Source organism: Pelobates fuscus, chromosome 2 (genome assembly GCF_036172605.1).
Source record: "Pelobates fuscus isolate aPelFus1 chromosome 2, aPelFus1.pri, whole genome shotgun sequence".
Lineage (NCBI taxonomy): Eukaryota > Metazoa > Chordata > Amphibia > Anura > Pelobatidae > Pelobates > Pelobates fuscus.
In genome coordinates, this window is record NC_086318.1 from 132897976 (window position 1) to 132920373 (window position 22398).

The 22398-nt window shown below is 40.3% G+C and overlaps 1 protein-coding gene across 1 annotated transcript in view; it reads right to left on the reverse strand.

Moving 5' to 3' along the window:
• Nucleotides 1-22398, reverse strand: part of CCDC39 (coiled-coil domain 39 molecular ruler complex subunit) — a 45048-nt gene that overhangs the window by 9442 nt on the left and 13208 nt on the right. The window contains exons 2-13 of the mRNA XM_063442695.1: nt 15753-15872; nt 10989-11135; nt 10382-10540; nt 10156-10248; nt 8817-8945; nt 5122-5313; nt 3945-4048; nt 3555-3687; nt 2369-2563; nt 1531-1695; nt 1091-1228; nt 720-928 (exon numbers count right to left, since the gene is read on the reverse strand). Coding sequence (XP_063298765.1) covers nt 720-928; nt 1091-1228; nt 1531-1695; nt 2369-2563; nt 3555-3687; nt 3945-4048; nt 5122-5313; nt 8817-8945; nt 10156-10248; nt 10382-10540; nt 10989-11135; nt 15753-15872 — 1784 coding nt within the window. The remainder of the gene's footprint in view (nt 1-719; nt 929-1090; nt 1229-1530; nt 1696-2368; nt 2564-3554; nt 3688-3944; nt 4049-5121; nt 5314-8816; nt 8946-10155; nt 10249-10381; nt 10541-10988; nt 11136-15752; nt 15873-22398) is intronic.

Here is a 22398-nt window from a genome sequence, read left to right on the forward strand (position 1 = left end):
ACATGAGTTGTTCTATATTTTGTTATAGACCCCTTCTGCTCTTTCTTTTCTTTTCTGTGATATTACATGCAATGCTGTCACTGAATGTCTGTGCATGGTAACTTTGAGCAGATGCTGACAACCATATACACTCACAGCATAGTGGAATGAAAACACACACAGAACCCATAAATGCTGCAAAAGGTAAATACATTTTATACTTGTTTTTTTTTTTTTTACCTCTCCTGCACTTTTCAATTTAGTAAATGCCCATTGTTTCTCCTAGGGTGAATGATGACAATTTCTCATTAAATGAAAAACTTGATTAGTTTATAACGGTAATTCTTTAAATTTTTGAGGCATGTTCTTGTCGTCCTATTTTAATAGGCTTGCCACAAGCCTTTTAAGTATAGTGGGGATATTGCCTCCAATAAGATCATGTGTAAGTGGCAACATGCAAGATGTAGGGATGGTCTTTTACTTACGGACACATTGTCAATAGTAAGAAATTGTATCCAACGCAATATAAAACAGTATTACACAGAGCAGTATTGTATAACCAATTGCACTATGGCTGTGTGGTCTACATTTCTCTGTCACAGCTAGCCAAATGGCTGTAGCACCAAAGATAAGCCATAACTACTAAAAATAGTATTATCATTAGACATGTTATTGTCACATATGAACAAGTAACTGCAAAATATCAAATAAAAGATGCAAGGCCAGCATTGTAATTGTACCTTATGCTTTGTCTCTCCTGATCCACCAATCGGACCTGTGACTTAAGCATCTCTTTATGAATCGCAATCTCTTCTCTCCTTTCTTTCATTGCAGTCTGCAGCTGCAACCTGCGTTTTTCCAATGAAAATACATCATCTGCTTTACTGTACAGCATATCCCTCAGTCGCTTGATTTCCAGCTTCAGGATGTTGTCTTCAACCATCAAATCCTTTAATAACATGGTAACAAAATAATGCATTATAGTTTTTTTTTGTCTTGGTATGATGAAGTCTTGATGTGAACTTAAGATTTAATTGAATTTTAAATCATGACATATGCAGGATGGATTTCTGACCATCCATAACCAAACAAAAATAATTCAAAAATATACCTGTTTTGATGCTTTCAACTTTTTCAGTTCTTTTTCAGTCATTGTGTTAAACAGTTTAAATTCCTCCATCTTATTGATGAGATCTCCTTTCTCCTGGCCAGTCTTGTCAAGGTCCCGCTTGATATGACGGACATCACCCTATTCATGATACAATTTTATTTGTGTTCAAAAATAATTCAACACAATTTTTTTCTATACTTTATTATCAGTTGTCTGTTAATTCATACCAATAATGTCTGGCCATTAGCACTATTCATATTTTACTCATTTTAGTCTTCAGCGGTACTGGCATTTTGACAAAAATATAACAAATCGAAAAACAAATTATGTGGGAAGAACAAATAGCACATAGTAACAGAATGGTAAAAGCTAAATGTTAATTGTAACTTCAAAATACAAATTAAGTTCAGTATATTTTCTTTCACAACACATAACTATACCTGCAGTTTCTTATGCTGCCCATTTATTAGATTAAGAGCAGTCTTACGCTCTTCAAATGCTTTGGTAAGTTCAGAGATTTTCATTTCCAAAGCACGCTTTTCATCAGTGTTGACCTCTCCTTTTAAACGTGACAGTCTGCGCTCCAGTTGCTGGATATGAAAATCCTGCACAAGAGAATACACACTCATGGAGGGCAGTTACAAATCTCTTACTCCTTGTTCCAAAATGATTGCCATAAGCAGGAAATCAATTAAAAAACAGAAGGGAATTCACAAACAATATTATGATAAAAGGAACCTGCTACTGCACATAATATTTGGTATGCTCGTTAGAACTTAGTATAATTATTCATTTTAATTATTCATTTCATGTATTATTTTAATTGTGTTTAAATGGTGAAAGAATTATTAACTAAAGTGAGAATTCAAAGTGAATTGAAAATTGAAGGTCAAAATATCCAACCTGTCAACTATGCTTTCAGTTCGGCTACTCGAGCCTTACATTTTAAATCACTTTGAATTCTTACTTTATTAAATGACACCGTGAATGAATCTGGAGCTTAGTGTTCTACATGTAAAAACCCAGTCTGGATAAATTAAATACTAAATAAGAAAAAAGGTTTTGTGCATAATGTCTCACATTTAAAAATTTTTGTTTTCCACTTCAGAGATCTCATAAAATCATTTTTCTAAAGCTCCACTCCTCATGCCTTTGAACTCAAATGATGACAACTATAAAACATAATACAAACTATTAACAACTGCTGTTCATAATGTATATCACCCACTACGGTAAATATGGAAATAACCTGCTAACGGAATGTAAGAGCATTTTTACCAGATTGTACATGATCCCCTGTTGTTTCAAAGCCTGCAGGTCAAGCTTCTGCAGTTGGATATTAAGGTTTCTCAATGAAACTTGACCTCCATTAATTTCTGCCACAACGCTCTTTTCGTTTGATTTGTGTTCATGCAGTTCTTGGGATTTCTTGAAATGAAGCTCTCTCATCTGTTTTAATTGGGTTTCAAAATCCTAGGGACACAATTACACGAGTAAGATAACTTTCTCAGGTATATTCACAACCATATTGTATATCATAAGAATAGAATAATGCCAAACAATTAGCTTTGTATGTCCAACAAGAACTGTCTGTAGCTTTTTCACTAAAAGCTCCAAGTAAGTCATATCAATAGTAAGCAGTCACATGGCCTAGAATTGATCTTTAAATGTTAAATGGATGCCATTTTAAAATTAACCTCTTCTATATTTTCCCATTTCTTGCATTTTTTTCCTATCCTCTTTTTGCATTATATTATTATCCAATAGATAGCAGCGAAACAAGGAAAGCATCTTCTTTAAAAATAAAGTTCCTTTTTTTCATCATATCTCATACCAGACCAATCGTACCCAACTTTGCTATGTATATTTTACTTGCTAAAGATATCTCTCCCATGGTGCTGGAAAAACAACATGGCCACTCCAAAATGGTTATTGGAAAAACTCTGGTCATTGCATTTTAAAAAGCAACTGTTGATGAAAAAATTATTTAAATGCCCTAGCTATCATTTCACTTGATATGCTTTGAAAACTGATCTGCTTTGTAACAGTTATATGCAATTCTATCAGTAGTTAGACCAGATTATACTGGATGCGAATCATCATTGCTCTGTGTTCACCGATGATAAGAGATCAGAAACCTGGGGTTATTTTATTTCTAGTCGATTATTACTGTAAAAAACTTGATGACAAATTAAATTTGGAGCGTGTCTTCGATAAAGGCACCATATATTCTAGATTGTAAGATAGTTTGAGTAGGGCCCAGTTGTGTCTGTCATTTGTTTTTCTGTCTGCCAATTACCCCACTATATAATTGTAAAGTGCTGCAAAATATGATGGTGCTATATAATTACTAATCATAATAAGTCTATTATAGCTATGTCCAGATGTCATGAACACAAATCTTTGGTGTACGTTTATATTGTATATTTTCAATATATCATGATGCTTATACAGATGTATGTACCTTGACAGTTTTTTCTTGTTCTTTCAGCATCTCTTCCATGCGTAAAGCTCTCTCTTCCAAACTCATTGCCGACTCAGTCACAAACGTCAGTTTTTCAGTGAGACCATCATTATGTTCATTTGCTATATTGAGCCTGTAAAATCAATAGGCTTTAAGTTTTAGGTACTGCACCTTTTGTAGTGTCCTATACTTCTGGAATGAATGGGCTAATTTATAATTGTAATGTATCATGTATTATAAGTGTATTATATGTAATTGTAACATATTTTCATTTGTAGCCCACTGAGTACCGGTATATAGATTTGAGAGGGAACACAAAACTTAAATAAAAAATAAATATAATATATATCCAGTGCTCATTTCCAAACAATAGTTTAAGGTGAATTGTACCTGTTTTGTTTATTCTGGATCTCTTTTTTCAGGTTTACAACTTGTGTTCGCATAATCTCTAACTCTGTAGCTGTCCTATCAACAGTAACTTTCAATGTGTCCAGCTGTCAATGAAAATGAATATATCGTTGTTATCGTTATTATATTATATCCTGAACCCCACATTCAGGACAGGACATCTTCCCTATTGCAAAGCAGTGAATTTTCATAAAGATTGTTATGTTGAGACTTGTTGAAAAACTTGTTAGGTTGAGCTTTCCTTATTTTCTTCTCTCTGTATTTCCTCATAGTTAACTCTCGTTACCCGACCATATTTTGTGGGCTCTTCGGGATGCTCTCATATTGTTTTTGTTTTCTTTAATATCTGCATCTTTCACTTTAGTCGCTGTAACTCTTCCTTTCTTCAATTTGCCATTATTGGTTTCTTGCCATTTACCCTTTACCACTGTTATTCTGCCCTCTTTGCTCTACTTTCCTCATCATCACTGTCTTGTTTCAATGTGCTGTCTCTCTCTCTTGCCTTGTCTCGGATCCATTTCACTATCAAATGCTGCCCTTTCATCACCCTTGTTCTCCGTATTGCTTTTTTAATAACAAAAACAGAGAATATGAGAACTCTGATAACGGGCAAAAGCCTAGAGAAACTCAGTAGCTTGCGCTACAGTTAGTCCCCACTCAGGTCTCAAAACTTATTTTGCTCACTTGTGCCATTTTGTTCGCCCAGCGTATGCCTAACCTTGCACACAAGCCTTCTCCTACCCTTTTTTCTCAAAAACTAAATAAATAATTCTGACTATGAATTTCTGAGCATGTACAATAGTTGCAACGCCAATACATTTGATAAGCCAGATTTAAACTTCATTCCCAAAGATTCCCTGCCATACAATATGTTTCTCTTCCCTTGTACTCTCCATGAAGTCTTATGAAATCCTTTTCATTCAACCATCTACAATGCCCATTCACATCCATGATCGTCATCCTGGATATATTTCACATTTGATCAATTGTACACATTGTAACATGTTCAAAGTTTAGCTGAATATATGAGCATTAAAATTTCAAAATAGTCAAATGAGAATACAAAGGTATCTACAGAAACACCATTTGTTCACTTATCATCAACAGTGGTGGACAAGATATTTTTATTTACAAAAAGACTATAAATGGTTGAGATTACCTCGTTTTTTAGTTGATTTCGTACTGCTTCTTGTTCCTGAGAGTCCAATCTAAGCTTGGCAGCCTTCCTTTCTGCATTGGAGATTTTATTTTCATATTCTTTATTATTGTCTATCTCACTTGTCAAAAACTGCATTTTTTCTTTGATTACGCCTTCTCTCTCTCTCAGTTCCTGTTTCACCTGGGCTAGAAGCTGTTACAAAGTTTAATGTGAAAGTGTTAATCATACAATCTTGGTTCTAAACAAATTGGAATGCAATCAACAGTGAACAAATTTATAGTACTGAAAGGTAAAGTCTAAATGGAGCTACTGATGTATGATAGAGGAGCAATATGGGTTACCAGTGATTCTACGGTAGCAAGAATGACTAATATGCCTCCTTGGGTAGATTATTTTAAAAGCGTCATAAAATTTTTTTTTTTCATTTTTTTTTTAAGTTTATTACATTTAATGAAACCTAATATACTTTATTTGAAAATGACATGTTTTTTTTTTTTTTTTTTAAATTCTTTATTTTGGTTGTGCACTGATTGAACAAACAGCCGGCGTGTGCCACAACAGCGACATCCGGTAGAGTAGGTAAACATTGGCATAATATGTTATGGCATTAGATATACAGGCACATTTTTTTTTATATTGTTTGAAAACAGTAGTTCAGGATCACGTTTGTTTTTAACTATGGTAATGTACTACGCTTGACATGAAGAAAGCTAGATGAGTAGATTGCTAAAAAACGATAGGTACTAATTGTAGACATGTTTTGATGAGGAATACAGTATAATATACGAGAAGAGTATACCACCCCAGACCGCCCCCTATGCACATGAGCAACACATTATAGGTATGGCAGTATGATAAGACAGGTTTGCCATGCCACCACAGTGAATGCAGACATTTCAAGAAGCAGGAGACTGTGGCATGTACTGCACATTTTTAAAAAGGATAAACTGGTTAATGCATATTATGTCACTTAACAAGAGAACAGTAAGCCTGGTTATGACATACTATATGGAGTGACATTAGCTCAGTCGAGTATAGCTTGATCATATTTAAGTCACACATTTTGCACAAAACAGGCATAGTTTTTTTTTGCCTTGTTTTATTAATCAGAACCTGTGCCTGAAATATTCACATTTCAGCAAGAGGCAGTGACTAAACCATGCGACTACATACAAATTCTGGTTGGTAGGTGCTAAGAAACATTGTGGCTATGGTGGCTATTGAGTCTGTACATTTTTACTTGGGTGAAGTTAAAGCTCCTATGGTTCGGTATTGATTGTAGACACGGTTTTCAGGTTTTCCTTCTGATCTTACAGAATGTCCCTCATGTCGATGGTGTTAAAAACCCATTCGGTAAATTTCTTTAGCTTGGCTGATGCATTCTGGGATTCCTCCTGCAGGCGCATGTTGTCTTCTCGCAAAAGTCGTATTTCTGCTTGGAGACTGGCTTTGTCCACTCCTTCCTTTTTAAGGTCATATTGGAGCATTTTCAGCATACTTTCTAGCTGTTCAACCTTCGATGTAAGACAGGTGGGAGAATCTTTCCGTTGTGCATCTTAGGTCTGGGGCTGCCAGCGGGTTACGTGTAGCTGCTGTCTCTTACAAAGTCCACGTGTTGTGGAACTGCGGGTGTCACTGTGCTTGCATGCCAGGATTGGTCTTCCCAGACCCGGGTCTGGTACCACAGCTGCTCGGCACATAACGAGAGAATTGTGTGTTTTAAATTCGCTTTTGTTAGGCCTTGTCGACTGCTTAGCTCCGTTTAGTAGATACACACTGCGGCATGGGTCTGCTGCTCGCCACGTGTGTCTGTCCCCCCCCCCCCAGAGAGGGTCTGTTGCGGGCGGCGATTCCAGTGACTTGCATGGTCTCCCTCTCTACCAGCGCTGTAGCCCTCGAGTGTCTGGCTTTCTGGACCTCTGCCGAGGTGATTGGCTTGGTTGCAGCTTAGAGATACTCCATGTTGTAGGGATAGATGGCGGAGAGTCAGAAGCCGCCGCCATCTTGCAAGGTAAGGCTCGGACGTGTCTTGTGCACCAGTCTCCCCACTTCTCAAGCTCTTCTCAGTGGGGGCCGGGATGACCCCCCCCGGCCCGAAGGGGGGGGAAACAGGACCGGCAAGCTGCTCTGGCAATCGGCGTGTGGCAGTTGGGAAGGGAGGCCTGGCAGCGGCCGTCGCTCCCCTCCCGATTAGGCCGCAGCCCTCGAAGCTTCGTTCTTCCACCATGGGGTCCAAAGCTCCCGATCTCGGGGTCCGCTACCTCTCCCACAGCCGTGGGTATTTTGTAGGCTTGTCGGTCAGCAATATAATCTGCCATTTGTAGCTTAAGAGGCCCGATTGCTCCGGAGCCTCTCCTGCATGCGACCGGTTAGCATGGCGGTCCGGCCCCCCGAAAATGACATGTTTTATCTGACTGAGCAGCCGTGCCGGGGCAGACTCTACTGTTATCTCACTAACCTCTGTTCACCCTAACTAGCCTGCTGCTGTGATTGATATTTGTGAAACTGAAGCAACAGCCAAGTTAGGTTGAGCACAAGTTGTTCAAACAACAATAGAGTCGGGCACAACATAGCTGTTCAACCAGATAAAGTGAAATCTTCTAAAATAAAAAATCAATATACATCATTTTACAAATATCATTAATTTCATTAAATGTAATAAAAAAACAAGGAAATTTGATCGTTTTCATTTAAACTGTTATGGGAAGAAATTAATGCTAGTGGCATGTCTAAGTAGCAAGACAGGCACAGATAAAAGTCACAAAACAACAAGGATGTTGGGGATTTCTTTTGGATACGCTGTAATAGGACGATGGAGGGCCCAGGTTAACTTTTCAATTTAAATCTAATGGATTTTGGCATAATTTTCATGCTGTATTGTCTTCCTCTTTAAATCTCTTTAGAACAAAAACGTCTGTTGTCTAAAGCAAACCCACTGATTTAGAGACACACCTTCCATTTTACAAAATGCCTTCCCAAACTGAAGTACTCAATTACTCAGCTGCTATAGGATGACGTTTTGTAAAATGAGTGGCTTGGCTAAAGACTGAAAGTAGAAAACTAAAACTAGTGAGACATGGATATGGAGAAAAATACAGCGTGAATATCAAAAGATGGCATTTACGTCAAAGGCATTTAAGTTGTGTTGTTGCCTAGAGTGTGCATGCAGTGTCCCTGATGAAATACAGTGTTCAAAACAGTTTACATTTTTTTTATATATCGTTTCAGAGAAAATGCAGTATTTACTTTACAGCCTAGGGGATACCTCCACTGGCCACTCCTCCAATGGCTACTAGACGTGCAGCACTTCCATTCAGTGTCTCCACCCTATGCATGGAGATGCATTGATTCAATTCATCTCTATGAGGAGATGCTGATTGGTCAGGGCTGTTTTTGACTTGTGCTGGCTCTGCCCCTGATCTGCCACCTTGACAGTCTCAGCCAATCCTATGGGAAGGCATTGTGATTGACTCAAAGAATCACTTCTGATGATATCAGCCAAGCAGGCAGATCAGGGACAGAGGCAGCAGCTGCAAATTTAAATAAAAGTAAGATTTTTCTATATTTTGGGTGACAAAGGTGGGGGCTAGATGGTGGTTTTAATACAATAGGGTTACATGTTTGTGTTCCTGACCCTATTAGTGTACTTTTAAGTATGTTTATTGTGTCATAGTAGAACTGTCTAAAATACTAACCAGTGCACAGTGGTCAATTTCTTTGTCCCTTTTCTGCATTTGTTCAATAGTGTTTTCCCACTGTTGGATGAGCTGTTGCCGTTCCGAGTGTGCTTTCCGAAAATCTTCAGCCGTTTTATCTAGTTCAATCTGTAAAACAAGTTTATTACACATATATCATAAAATGCTTGTTTTGATATTTCCTGAAAAAGTAAACAATACCGCAAAATGTTACGTTTAATATAAGCTTATCAAAGAATTATATAAATACAACAAAAAACACATGAGAGGTAAAATCAAGAGCAGGTTGTTTATCCTACAGCTACATAACAAAGTATGGTATAATATTGGCACTTCATATAGGTAAAGTAAAGTCAGCACAAAGTTTTCAGATTTTAGGATTTCTTTCTGCCATATGTGCTAATGAAAACTTAAAGGAACAATCCAAGTACCATAAGATATATGATTTTCTCACTCAATGACCTAAGCCCTGCATTGCAGGGCTTAACTTCACCTTCTCCTTGGGATTCAAATATATCTGCTCTTCTTTTCTACACTATTATCCCACTTTTCTTGCATCTCACATTCTTTTGCATGTCAGAGTATATCTCAAAACAGCAAAATAGCTAACAACTATTTACCTTTAAAGTACTTTAAATGTGTTTTAAATTTGTTTATTCAAATAATATATTTTAACCTTGTTCTAAATTACTTTTTTTTTCCAATTGTATGAATGGCTAAATGCAGGCCAATAAGTCACCAACAATGTTCTAAATTAACCCCTTAATGACAGAACTTCTGGAATAAAAGGGAATCATGACGGAATATATCCGTTGTCTGTCCTTAAGGGGTTAAAACCCACTCCTGGCCACACCACCTAAATCAAAAGGTTCCCTCTTTGCCTACTTTAAATGCTGTGAGGTTTAATAGATTTTATGGTGTCAACAGTTATTAGTTCAAATCCATGCCGTGCAAGACTGTGGCACAAAAGAAGACAAGTTAATTAGTACAAGAAGACAAGAATAAGTACAAAATAATTAGTACATAGAACCTTGTCTCTTATAACCTGTGTGACTCCTCTTATATGTTCAAACCTATTTAATTAGGGTTACCCCCTGTAGACTACCATTTAACCCACTCTTTGGCTTCAGCATACTTTGTATGTCTGATTGCCTTTCTTTTTTCAAAAATATTGTGTGATATTGGTCTTGTCATTTAAGCAGTTGGACTAAGTATTGCTTCTGAGCATGTCATGAAACGTTAATATAACTATATAGTGCAGCAAATGGTGATGTTCTCCAGTTCTGATATATCACGTGTTTTGAAGTTAAAGTATGTAAGTATGTACATTTGATCACACCTGTGCAGTGATGGTTTCTGTGAGCTCGTTGTCTAAAACTTTGCGTTTTTGGTTAGCCTCCATCGTCATCCGTTCAATCCTCAGGGACAGCTCCTACAGAATACAAAATATCTTTAACGCAATTGCTCTGTTCAAACCAATAATCAGGGGGGGAAAAATCACCGCAGTTACAATTTACAGTTTGCAAACTGAAAACTTGACATGAACCAAAAAAAAAATTACTTACTTTAATTTTTCCATCATCTTTTTGAGCATATTTCTGGATCGCAACCAAGTCTTCGTCTCTGCGAGCAGATTCTTCTAGCCAAGCTTCCAGCGCCTGTTGGTCCCAGTTCAGCTGACTCTTGAGATTATCCAGTTTTTCTGTTGCTTTGAAAATATCATTCTAAAACATACATCACATGTTACAATGATAATTGTTATTTTTCAAGGAGTTCAACGCACTAACCTATATAAACAATGACTCAGGATGTGCAGGTTGTGCTTTTGTTGCCCTACACAAAGACAACCCAGTAACCAACAACAATGGAAATTTATAAGTTACACAGACCCAGACTAACCATATAACACAGTAAATCATGCAGATGAACTTTAAAGATTTATCAGACCTTATGTTAGATGTGCAGGTAATTGGATTATTCTTGTAAAACACTAACTCCCAGAGTATTAATATATATTTTGTGCTTTTGTATGACAGTGAATGTTCAGCCTTTCATTCTAATCTAGATATCAGACACAAGGTTATTACACAAAAACCTCTCCTAACAGAATCCCATTCACCTTGAACATATAATTGTCTGCAAAGATAAATGAAATATATGTGCAAAGCTTACTTCTTGATTATTTCTCTTCTCTTTCAAGGACCCAAGTTCATTTTCCAGTCTCTGAATTTCTTGTTTGAGCCGACCAATTTCCCTTTCAGAAAGAGCCTTAAAGTGTTCTTCACTTTCCGTTTCGTTCTCTTTTGCCCTACACAGGGACTGTAAAAGAGTTATCAATTCAATTCCCTCTTATCAGTCTAATCAGAAAATGCAAAACACTCCTGTAAACATATTAAATTACGAAATCAGTATGTACGGAGGATATAATTAAGCGAGTGTTTGATTGATGTAACCACAATGAAACTATTGACAACACTGAGCTTTTATATACAAGTTCCATTGATTCCATTGCTTCTGAATTATGTTATTTAAATAAGGCTATGGCCTAGGTATGCTTTGCAATTACAATGAAATGTCAAACGGAAGTAAAATTAAAAATAAAATAGGACATTAATGGCACAATGTTCTGATTCCTATTTTGTCACAAACATAGATAACTCACTGGCTGTTTTCATATGCTTATTTAGAAATGTAACATACAATAGGCACCAATTGTCCCATCTAGTTTACCTCTCTGATTTAATAAATTCTTTAATGTAGCCTTGTACACCCCAAATATTACTGAATTTGTTTACTGTATTAAATTTAAAGGGACACACACTATAGTCACCAGAACAACTACAGCTTATTGAATTTGTTCTGGTGTGTAGAATCATTACCTTCAGGCTTTTTGCTGTAAACGATGTCTTTTTAGAGAAAATGCAGTGTTTACCTTACAGCCTTGTGATAACCTCACTGGCCACTCCTCAGATAACTGTTAGAGACCCTTCCTGGGTCATGGCTGCCTAAAATGCATCCAAACATTCAGTATCTCCTCTCTCTGCATGCAGACACTGAACTTTCCTCATACAGATTAATTGATTCAATTCATCTCTATGAGGAGATGCTGATTGGCCAGGGCTGTGTTTGAATCATGCTGACTCAGCCCCTGATCTGCCTCTTTGTCAGTCTCAGCCAATCCTATGGGGAAGCATTGTGATCGGATCAGGCGACCTCTTCTGATGATGTCAGCAGACTACTTGTTTGTTTTAGGCAAACAGCATGCAGATCTACAGCTTCAGGCTTGGATACAGTAAGGTTTTGCTATATTTATGGAGGCATGAGGGGCCCAGGAGGGGTAGATGGTGGTTTTAACACTATAGGGTAAGGAATACATGTTTGTGTTCCTGACCCTATGGTGATCCTTTAACTTCTCATGTTTTGTTTTTTTTAATAATATGTTTACTTATCCTCTGTATTTAACAAATGTTAGCATAGTGCTTAGCATCAGAAACACAGTTACACATTACATTTTGCATTTAGTATAAGAAACCTCTGTTTCTGTCATATTTAAGTTATTTATTTCTACAAACAATTTTGGTATAATTCACTAAACTATGAATTGAAGATACATGACTGGATAAATAGGTCAATGTAGTCACGCTTAAGAGTTTACTAAGTACCGTATTTATCGGCGTATAACACGCACTTTTTTCCCCTGAAAATAGGGGAAAAATCGTGGGTGCGTGTTATACGCCGATATCCCATAATTACTTACCTGTCCTGAAGCGTGGGCCGGCTTCACAGCGCGTACCGCGGTACAGGAACTTTAATTTAAGGTTCCGGTTTCCGGCGGGACTGAAAGGAAGTGTGCACAATAGTGTGCACACTTCCTTTCAGTCCCGCCGGAAACCGGAACCTTAAATTAAAGTTCCTGTTCCGCGGTGCACGGTGTGAAGCCGGCCCACGCTTCAGGACAGGTAAGTAATTATGGGAGGGGAGGAAAGTACACTATGGGAGGGGAGGGGAGGGGGAGGAAAGTACACTATGGGAGGGGAGGGGGAGGAAAGTACACTATGGGAGGGGAGGAGGGGAAGTACACTATGGGAGGGGAGGAGGAGGAAAGTACACTATGGGAGGGGAGGGGGAGGAAAGTACACTATGGGAGGGGAGGGGGGAGAATACTATGGGAGGGGAGAGGGGAGAATACTATGGGAGGGGAGGGGGGGAGAATACTATGGGAGGGGAGGGGGGGAGAATACGAGGGGAGGGGGGGGAGAATACTATGGGAGGGGAGGGGGGAGAATACTATATACTATGGGAGGGGAGGGGGGGAGAATACTATGGGAGGGGAGGGGGGGAGAATACTATGGGAGGGGAGGGGGGGAGAATACTATGGGAGGGGAGGGGGGAGAATACTATGGGAGGAGGGGGGGAATACTATGGGAGGGGGGAGAATACTATGGAAAGGGGGGAGAATACTATGGAAAGGGGGGACACTATGGGATGAGGGGGGAATACTATGGGATGAGGGGGGGGAATACTATGGGATGAGGGGGGAAATTTCCTGGAATTTCTTTCTAAAAATGAGGTGCGTGTTATACGCCTGTGCGTGTTATACGCCGATAAATACGGTATGTGTTAAGTTTTTTCTTTTTCACATGATAAAGGTATATTGCTAAGGATTGTGTAATTTATTTGCCCTATATGTATTAACTGTATGGTAGTTTGGCACACTTATTGCAAAAGTATTTTTTTTTTTTTTTTGACAACCCTATGAGAATCCTTATTATATATGGGAGTACTGGTTTAAAGAATTTTTTTCAATTTTTTTTTTTTAATGTAATAGATATTTTACTTAGATTGGGGGCTATGGATTGCATTGTTGAAATTGTTTTTGTGTAATGTCAATGTATTATTAGGTTTTTAATAACTTTTTATCAATGATAAAAGTACTAGAGGAGCTTTGGTATTAGGTATAGTATTTTTATATTTGGTATATAGATATGGTATTTTTATTAATTGCTGCTGCATTTCTGATCAGAGGTCAACTGTGGTTCATTATCCTTGCATGTACATCGATAATAAAGTTGAATCTGAATCTAAGGCCTCGATTGCATTTAACCCCTACCCCTAAACCTTACCCCAACATTCCTCTAACCCAGCCTTACCCCTAACCTTAGTAGGGTTAGGGTTATGAGTAGGGTTAGGGTAAGGGATTGGGATAGAGGTAGGGTTAGGGTAAGGTTTTGGGGTAGAAGTAGGGTTAGGGGTAGGGTTAGGGATAGAGGTAGGGTTAGGGAATTCCCGAAGTCTCGAAGTGCCAAAGTCCCGAATTTCGGAAACCGCCAAAGTACCAAACTGCCGAAGTCCCAAATTTCGGAAGTGCAGAACCGAAGTCCCGAATTTCAGAAGTGCTGAACCGAACTGAATTTTTTGCCCATGCACATCCCTAGTAATGATACCAAACAAGCCCTGACTCACGCTAAAAGAAAATTCTCACAGCATTTGGATATCATCTTTAATGTTGTACCACTCTCATTGCTTGTAAAAGGTATCTAACATTTTAAAATCTGTTTTATTGTTATTATAACTTTATATATTCAATAGAGTGCATGTCCTAGCAAAGTACTAAGAATATATATAGAAGATAACCACAGGGCTCACAACCATCCTGATTTCAATGGGGCAAGTCCTGATTTTTGGGTCTTTTCCCATTGTTCCAATCTTCCCCAAGATGCATGGCATGAGCAATATGCTCAGGTCATTAGGAACCTGTGGAGAGTACCAGTGGTGTACCTACCGCAGTCGCAGGGGTCGCAGCTGCGACCGGGCCCGTCACTCTGGGGGGCCCAACTGCCCTGCGGACCCCTGCGACCGGGTTCCCGCCGCCATCATGTGTTGCGGCCCCGACCGCGCTGTATAATTGCCGGGGCCGCACGTGAAGGGGCCCACCAGGTGGTGAATATCATCATCAGAGTGGGCCCAGTAACAGCATGACCGGGCCCCCTCTGATGATGTCAGACGCTGGGAAGAAATGACTGCCCTAGTCCCTCCTCCCAGCAACCACTGGGAGCCGCGCGGGAGGAAGTGGAGGGAGTCAGAGTGGGAACTCCGACTCCCATCAACCTGAGCCACTGGACCCCAGGGAAGTCACCCTCCTGCACCTAAAAGGTAGGAAATAGGAGGGTGACTAAAATATTTTGCATGTGTGTGTTAGTGTGTGTGTGTGTGTGTGTTAGTACTGCAGTCGTAGGGGTCGCAGCTGCGACAGGGCCCGTCACTCCATGGGTGTTTTAGTATGTGTCTGTATGTACATGTCTGTGTGTGTGTGTGTGTGTCTATGTATGTGTGTCTGTATGTATCTGTGTCTGTCTGTGTGTGTGTCTATGTATGTGTCTGTATGTATCTGTGTGTATGTGTGTGTATGTATGTATGTATGTAAGTATGTTATGTATGTATGTGTATCTGTATGTGTGTTTATGTGTCTGTCTGTCTGTATGTGTCTCTGTATGTATGTGTGTCTGTATGTATGTATGTGTGTATCTCTGTGTGTGTCTGTATGTGGTGGTTGTGGGGGAGGGGAACCCATGGATTGTGTGTACGCCACTGTAGAGTACTGATACATTGTTCTTTTGGTGGGCCAGCTTACTTGATTAAAGTACAGGGTGACCTGTCAATTCTACAGGAGTATGCAAATTACATAGCTGAATTCCCCCTATCACCCCTCCCCCAGCATCCATTTTCACAGCATACAGAATTGTGGGGAATGTAAAAAGTATGAAGAGTATTCAAGGTTAGAATATTTTTTTCCCATGTTAATACAGAATTATGAACTGCTTAGTGGTTTCTAATGCTGCCTTGAAATCATTACAATTCAAAATGTATTTGTAAATGAGAAAAAAACTAATGGATTCCTAGATTAGTCAAACTCAATATACAGTTTTAACATGTTACCTGAGTATAGTTTAACTCCTGTTTGACATTTTTCAGGTGGTCAGACATAGCTTTAATTCGGTCTTCAAATTCTTTCATCTGGTTTGTCAAGCTTGTCTTTTCCTTCTGTTTTCTCTGCATCTGAAAGAAGTAATAATAGTAGATTATAGTACAGTGACTAACCAAGCTGGCATCCAGCAGGATACACTATTGCAATGGCTCCATCTTTCTTTTCTTTTTTGGCACATCATAAGAATGCATTCAAAATTTCACTAGGCTAGTTGAGTAAGAAATTTCAAATTTAAAGGGACACTACAGTCACCAGAACAACTACAACTTAAAGGAACACTATAGGGTCAGGAACACAAACATGCATTCCTGACTCTATAGTGTTAAAACCACTAACTTGCCCCCCTGGCCTCCCTAAATATAGTAAAATCTTACATGTATTCAAGTCTGCAGCTGCTGCCACTGACACTGATCTGCCTGCTCGACTGGCATCATTAGAAGTGATAGTCTGAGCCAATCACAATGATTCTCCTTAGGATTGGCTGAGATTGTCAAGGAGACAGATCAGGGTCAGAGCCAGCACAAGTCAAATACATCCCTGGACATGCTCTGCATGGAGACACTGAATGTTCCCCATAGATATAGATTGATAAAATGAGTTTTTAACATTATAGTGTCAGGAATACATGTGTGTATTCCTGACACTAAAGGCCAGAGTAGCTGAACTCCAGGCATAGCTGACTGAGAGAATATTTCTAGTTTGGCTGTATTAACCTCAAATTTGAGATTCACTTTGAATTCTCACTTTAGTAAATAGCCCCAATGGGCCATTTAGGTTCTCATCCTATCCAGAACACTTTACCTTAGTCTTGCTTTTAAAATGACACCTATCATTAGAACTTAAACGTCACATCATTATTATGAACATGTTATTTCACCACTCCAATCTTATGATTGCCAATTAAGGTGTAAATTTAATATAGTTGGATAGGCTTTTGAAATGATTTAATATCTTTGGACACTTTTTTTATTTTTTTATATTAGGAAAAATATTTACATTTGTTGTTATATTTTGAGATTTTTGATATATTGATATATTTTTATATGATATTTTTTATATTTTAATATTTTGAAAATCATATTCTAAAAATGTATCCAAAAATATTAAACCATTTGAAAAGCTTATACAACAACATTAAATCAATGCCTAAATCTGCAGATACATTCAGATTATAATTTGTCATTATGGTAATTAGTCCAAAAACTCATTTTTTTCAGCTTACTATATAAACAAACTCTCTGTTCTGAAAAGTGGTGCAAACATAGAGAAGAGGCAAAATCACCAATCCAATCTACTTACTGGTTCAACCGGTTTCCACAATTTCAGTATTTTAGGCCACTTTTAAGCATGTGACATACACTTTACTTAACCCCCATAGTCTCCAGATACAAAACCTAAACAGATACTACAGTCACCTTAACAACTACTTTAAGCTGTGTCAACAGCCTGTCCCTGTAGGCTTTTTACAATACTGCCTAGGAACCCCTCTAGTGGAAGTCACTTAGAAGGCCACTACAGGTGCTTCCTGGGTCAGTGCTGCAGTGTGCATCACTGACATCTCCACCCTCTGCATGGAGATGTTGAACGCTCCCCATAAAGATATATTGATTCAATGCATCTCTATGCATCTCTATGAGGAGATGCTGATTGGCACAGCGCTGCGTTTTGCAATGCCTGCACTTTAGCCTCCCAATGCTTTCCTATGGGAAAGCATTGGATTAGTTGAGATCACAAAATTTGATGATCGCAGCCAAAAAGACCAGCACAGTGATGGAATTAAGGCAAGTAAACTACCTTTTTAACCCCTTAAGGACACATGACATGTGAGACATGTCATGATTCGATTTTTTTTCCAGAAGTTTGGTCCTTAAGGGGTTAAACTTTTTTTTATAATTCTTTATTTTTGCAGTACATTGCATATATATAGTGAGTCAACAAGATAATGTGGTGGAATCTCGGTAAAAATAAATTTAGTAGGCCGAGATTACCACGTGGCATGTGTACGTGCATATGCTGACGTATCGATCAGTTGGTTGCACGAGGCAAGATACGATCAGTAGTGTACGGAGCATGTGCAAGAATACAGGATATAGTATTCCCCTCCTCCATTGTGCTGGACAAGCCATGCGGTCAAACAGGAAGTTAATTCTTATTTGTGTTGATTGGTTAAGAGAATGTGCGGGTGGAGCTTAATATGGGAGGAGTTATATGCCTATATAAGGAGCCTGCACTATTGTCCGGGGCTCAGAATTTGCTGTATTTTGGTGACGCTAGTCCCTCTGAGTCCCGATCGGTGATCCAATAAAGAATCTCTTCCTTCCTGAAGAAACCTGTGTCCATCTCTCTGTGCTTGGCTTCCGTCAGTTTCTCCGGTATAATTTGGTGCATTGGCCGGGAAACTCATCGTTCAACGGTAGCTGAGAGGCAGAGGCGTGAGACGGTCTATCTTTGCCCACGTTCTCTACGGCTGCACCCCTGAACTTCTGTGTGGACCTCCCTTCGTCTCGGCGCCACTGGTCTGTTGTCCAGGAGATCATCGGCCTCTACGTGAGAAGTGCTGGGGTGTCCCCGTCGATGAGTGTGAACTCAGGTTCAGGAACGAGGAGGTAAGACAACTGCTGTTTTAGACGGCAGGACCCACTAGGGGTATACCGATTGTGCGGTAGGCCCAAAGGGGTTTGAATCTGTGTATCTGCCCCCTCTGTCGGAGGGAAGGAGCGAAGGCGCACCGCTCGATCGAACGCTCTTTAGTCAGACCGTTTGATTTGGTTAGTCAGGCGGGGTCCTGGTGTAAATAGCCCTAGCCGGACACCGGTGTCTTGTCTAGACTAGCGTTCTAGGGTGTATATTACGTTCGCTAGGTCGGAGGGACCGGGAGACTAAGCGGCGCCTGTGTAAATTCGGTTCGCTAGTTCTCATCCTATCTGGGCTAAGTGGGAAGGCGTGTAAATTTGGAACCCACTAGACTTTTGATAGTGCGACTAAGAGGCGCCTGTGTAAATTCGGTTCTCTAGCTCGCTATATATGTGGTGATTGGGCAGTGTGGCTAACCAAAACGGGTGTATATAGTTTTAGGTAGTCCATTCAAGGTACTGGCCAATAGTTTAGTTGGGAATTGTAAATGTGTTAACGATTGTTTAGTAAAGTGTATATCTTGTTAGATAGCGCGAGCTCAGCCGTCTAGCGAGAGTGTTAATAGTGTGTTGCTGTATTATAGTGCACGGTACCATAACCCTGTATATTTACTGACACTGTATATAAGTACTAATCATTGTTGTCCATTGCATGTTTAACACCATAACCACTAATAATTGTATTGTGACCTTAACTTGTGCTTTGACCTATGCTAACCGTACTGTAACCGCTAATTGTAAAAGACGATGTTACTGGGGTGTGTTATAGACGGGTAATTCGTATATAGAGAATTATAGCGTGGGTGACTGTATAGTTACGCCAAAGGGCATAATATTGATTATATAGTGACTGGTGTAACAGCTGTGTGTGTACGGGAATTCCCTGAGTGTTTATTGTTATTGTGTACGTTTCACTTGGTAACCGTACCACGTGGTGCTGTTGCCAGAGGAAACGGGTGTGACTGTTGAATAGTACGCGTGTATAGTATTCGTTGTCGACGACGTTCCATTGTTAAGTATGGGTGCGTCGCAGTCAACGATTCCGGATCCCTTAGGTTGTATGGTGAAGAATTTTAAAAAGGGATTCAAAACTTGTGATTTTGGGGTTAAAATGTCTCCTGTACGTTTGGTCACTTTGTGTACTAGGGAGTGGCCTACTTTGGTTGCGGCATGGCCGCCACGTGGCAGTTTGGATCTAACTCTGGTACAGCGTTTACACGTGGCTGTATCAGGTAGGCCTGAACTTTACGGCCAGTTTCCTTATATTGACTGTTGGAGACAGGCCGTAAATGACTCGCCAAAATGGCTCCAGACATGCCACGAGGAGCAGTGTCGCCTCATGGTAGCTAGGACTTGTTCGTCCACTAGGACTGGTGTTAGGCCCATTTTGGACACGCCCCCTGAGTCCGAGATCCCTTTGCCGCCCCCTTACTTTCCGTTAAGAGGAAGTGACGCAAACGCAGGAAGTCCTGCAGCCCTCCCCTCATTACCCCCATCCACTTCCGCTTCCTCCTCCAGTACAGGATCCACCCCCCCTCGTACTAAATCTCCCCTTCCGGAACCAGAACCCACCCCCATTAGAAACGAATATCCTGATTTGGCGCCACTTCAGACTTCCGGTCAAGCTTCATCTAGCTCGGCTCGAAGTGTTTTATTTACGACCTTTTCCCAAAACCAACCTCCCACATCCCCATACCCTATCTCTCCCCGACCGGAACCCATGACTGACGCCTCTCTACGTAGCCCCATCCAAACCCGACAGTTGACTGGTGCCCAACAATTAAAGCACTATCAGATGCCTCTTCGTCTGAATCCCGGGTCAGCTTATATCGATGCCGCAGGTCAAATGGCACACGCTGACCCAGTTTTCGTATATGTCCCATTTACCACAACCGATCTTTTAAACTGGAAGACCCATAATTCCTCGTATACTGAGAAACCACAAGCTATGACTGATCTGTTCACCTCAATAGTACAGACGCATAATCCGACATGGGCTGATTGCCAGCAGTTACTAATGACTTTATTTAACAATGAGGAAAGGACAAGAATAAATCAAGCAGCCATAAAAGCACTAGAGGATAGAGCCCGTGTTTTGAACCAAGCTAATCCAGCAGCATGGGCCGCAACACATTATCCCAACACTGATCCCGATTGGAACGTAAATGGTGCTGATATGGTTCAACTCAGAGCCTATAGAGACGCTATAATTGCTGGCATGAAAGCAGGAGGAAAGAAAGCCATTAACATGTCGAAGACAGTTGAGGTGATCCAGAAAAGCGATGAAGCGCCCAGTGTCTTTTATGACCGATTATTGGAGGCATACCGCTTGTATACCCCCTTTAATCCGGAAGACGCAGACAATTCCCGAATGGTTAACTCCGCCTTTGTCAGCCAAGCATACGGAGATATTAAGCGCAAGCTACAAAAGTTAGAAGGGTTTGCAGGTATGTCCATCACCCAACTAATGGAGGTAGCAAATAAGGTCTATATGAACAGGGATACAGAAAGTAAGAAAGAGGAAGAGCGCAAGATGCGTAAAAAGGCTGATATGCTAGCGGTAGCGATCGCAGGCGTAGATAAAAGGGGCCCAGATAGAGGCAATAATAGATGGAGTAGGGAGCCTTTGAGTAGGGATCAATGCGCGTATTGCAAGGAAGAAGGGCATTGGAGGAACGAATGTCCGCAAAGAGAGCAGTACGAGAGAGACCAACCCAGGGCAGGCTACGGAAACTTTAGAGGCAGAGCGAGAGGTAGAGGAGGCCCCGGAGGGAGTAATGGTTATAGAGGGAGTAATGGAAACAGAGGAAGTGTTAGGGAAGACAGGTATATTCCAGCAGCGCAAAGGTCCCGCGATAGAGAAGGTAGGGACTTTGTAGGATTGGCTGACACGGTCATGGAGGACTATTGATACCGACCGGGCTCCATCCCCCTTGGTCGAGCGGAGCCTATGGTCGATGTATCAATAGGGGGAAAAAGGAGTGCGTTCATGATCGACACTGGTGCTGAACATTCAGTGGTGACTAATCTAGTTGCTCCTCCATCTGGAAGGACTATTACTGTGATAGGAGCAACTGGAAGAAGTGCTGAAAAAACGGTTCTTAAAAGTCGACTCTGTACATTGGGAGGCCACGTAGTAAAACACCAATTCCTTTATATGCCTGAATGTCCAGTCCAATTGCTGGGACGTGATATGCTATCAAAATTACAAGCGCAGATTACGTTCCTACCAAATGGAACAACATCCTTAAAGTTTAATGGACCTTCAGGTATTATGACTTTATCCGTACCAAAGGAAGAAGAGTGGCGACTTTATACAGTGTTGACTAGCCAAAACCCTAGGAGTGATGAGACATTGTTTAACATACCAGGAGTTTGGGCAGAGAACAACCCACCAGGACTGGCCCGCAATATTCCACCTATAAAAATTGAACTGAAACTTGGGGTTTATCCAGTAAGCCTAAGACAATACCACATCCCACAGAAGGCTAAGAAGAACATCCAATCCTATCTGGATAAGTTCATACGGTATGGTATCCTAAAATTCTGTACTTCCCCCTGGAACACCCCATTGCTGCCTGTTCAAAAGCCCGGTACAGATGAGTATCGACCTGTGCAGGACTTGAGAGCAGTCAATGATGCGGTTGTTAGTATACATCCAGTTGTACCCAATCCATATAACCTGCTTGCTTTAATTCCGGGCGGGGCTACTTACTTCACAGTCTTAGATCTCAAAGATGCCTTCTTTTGCCTCCGGATTGCCGCAGAAAGTCAATGTATTTTCGCTTTCCAATGGGAAAACGCTGTAACGGGCTCAAAACGCCAAATGACTTGGACAAGACTGCCCCAAGGGTTTAAAAATTCACCTACCCTATTTGGTTCAGCTCTAAGTCAAGATCTACTGGATTTCGAGTCTATCCCAGGAGAATGTGTATTGTTACAATATGTAGATGACTTGTTGATA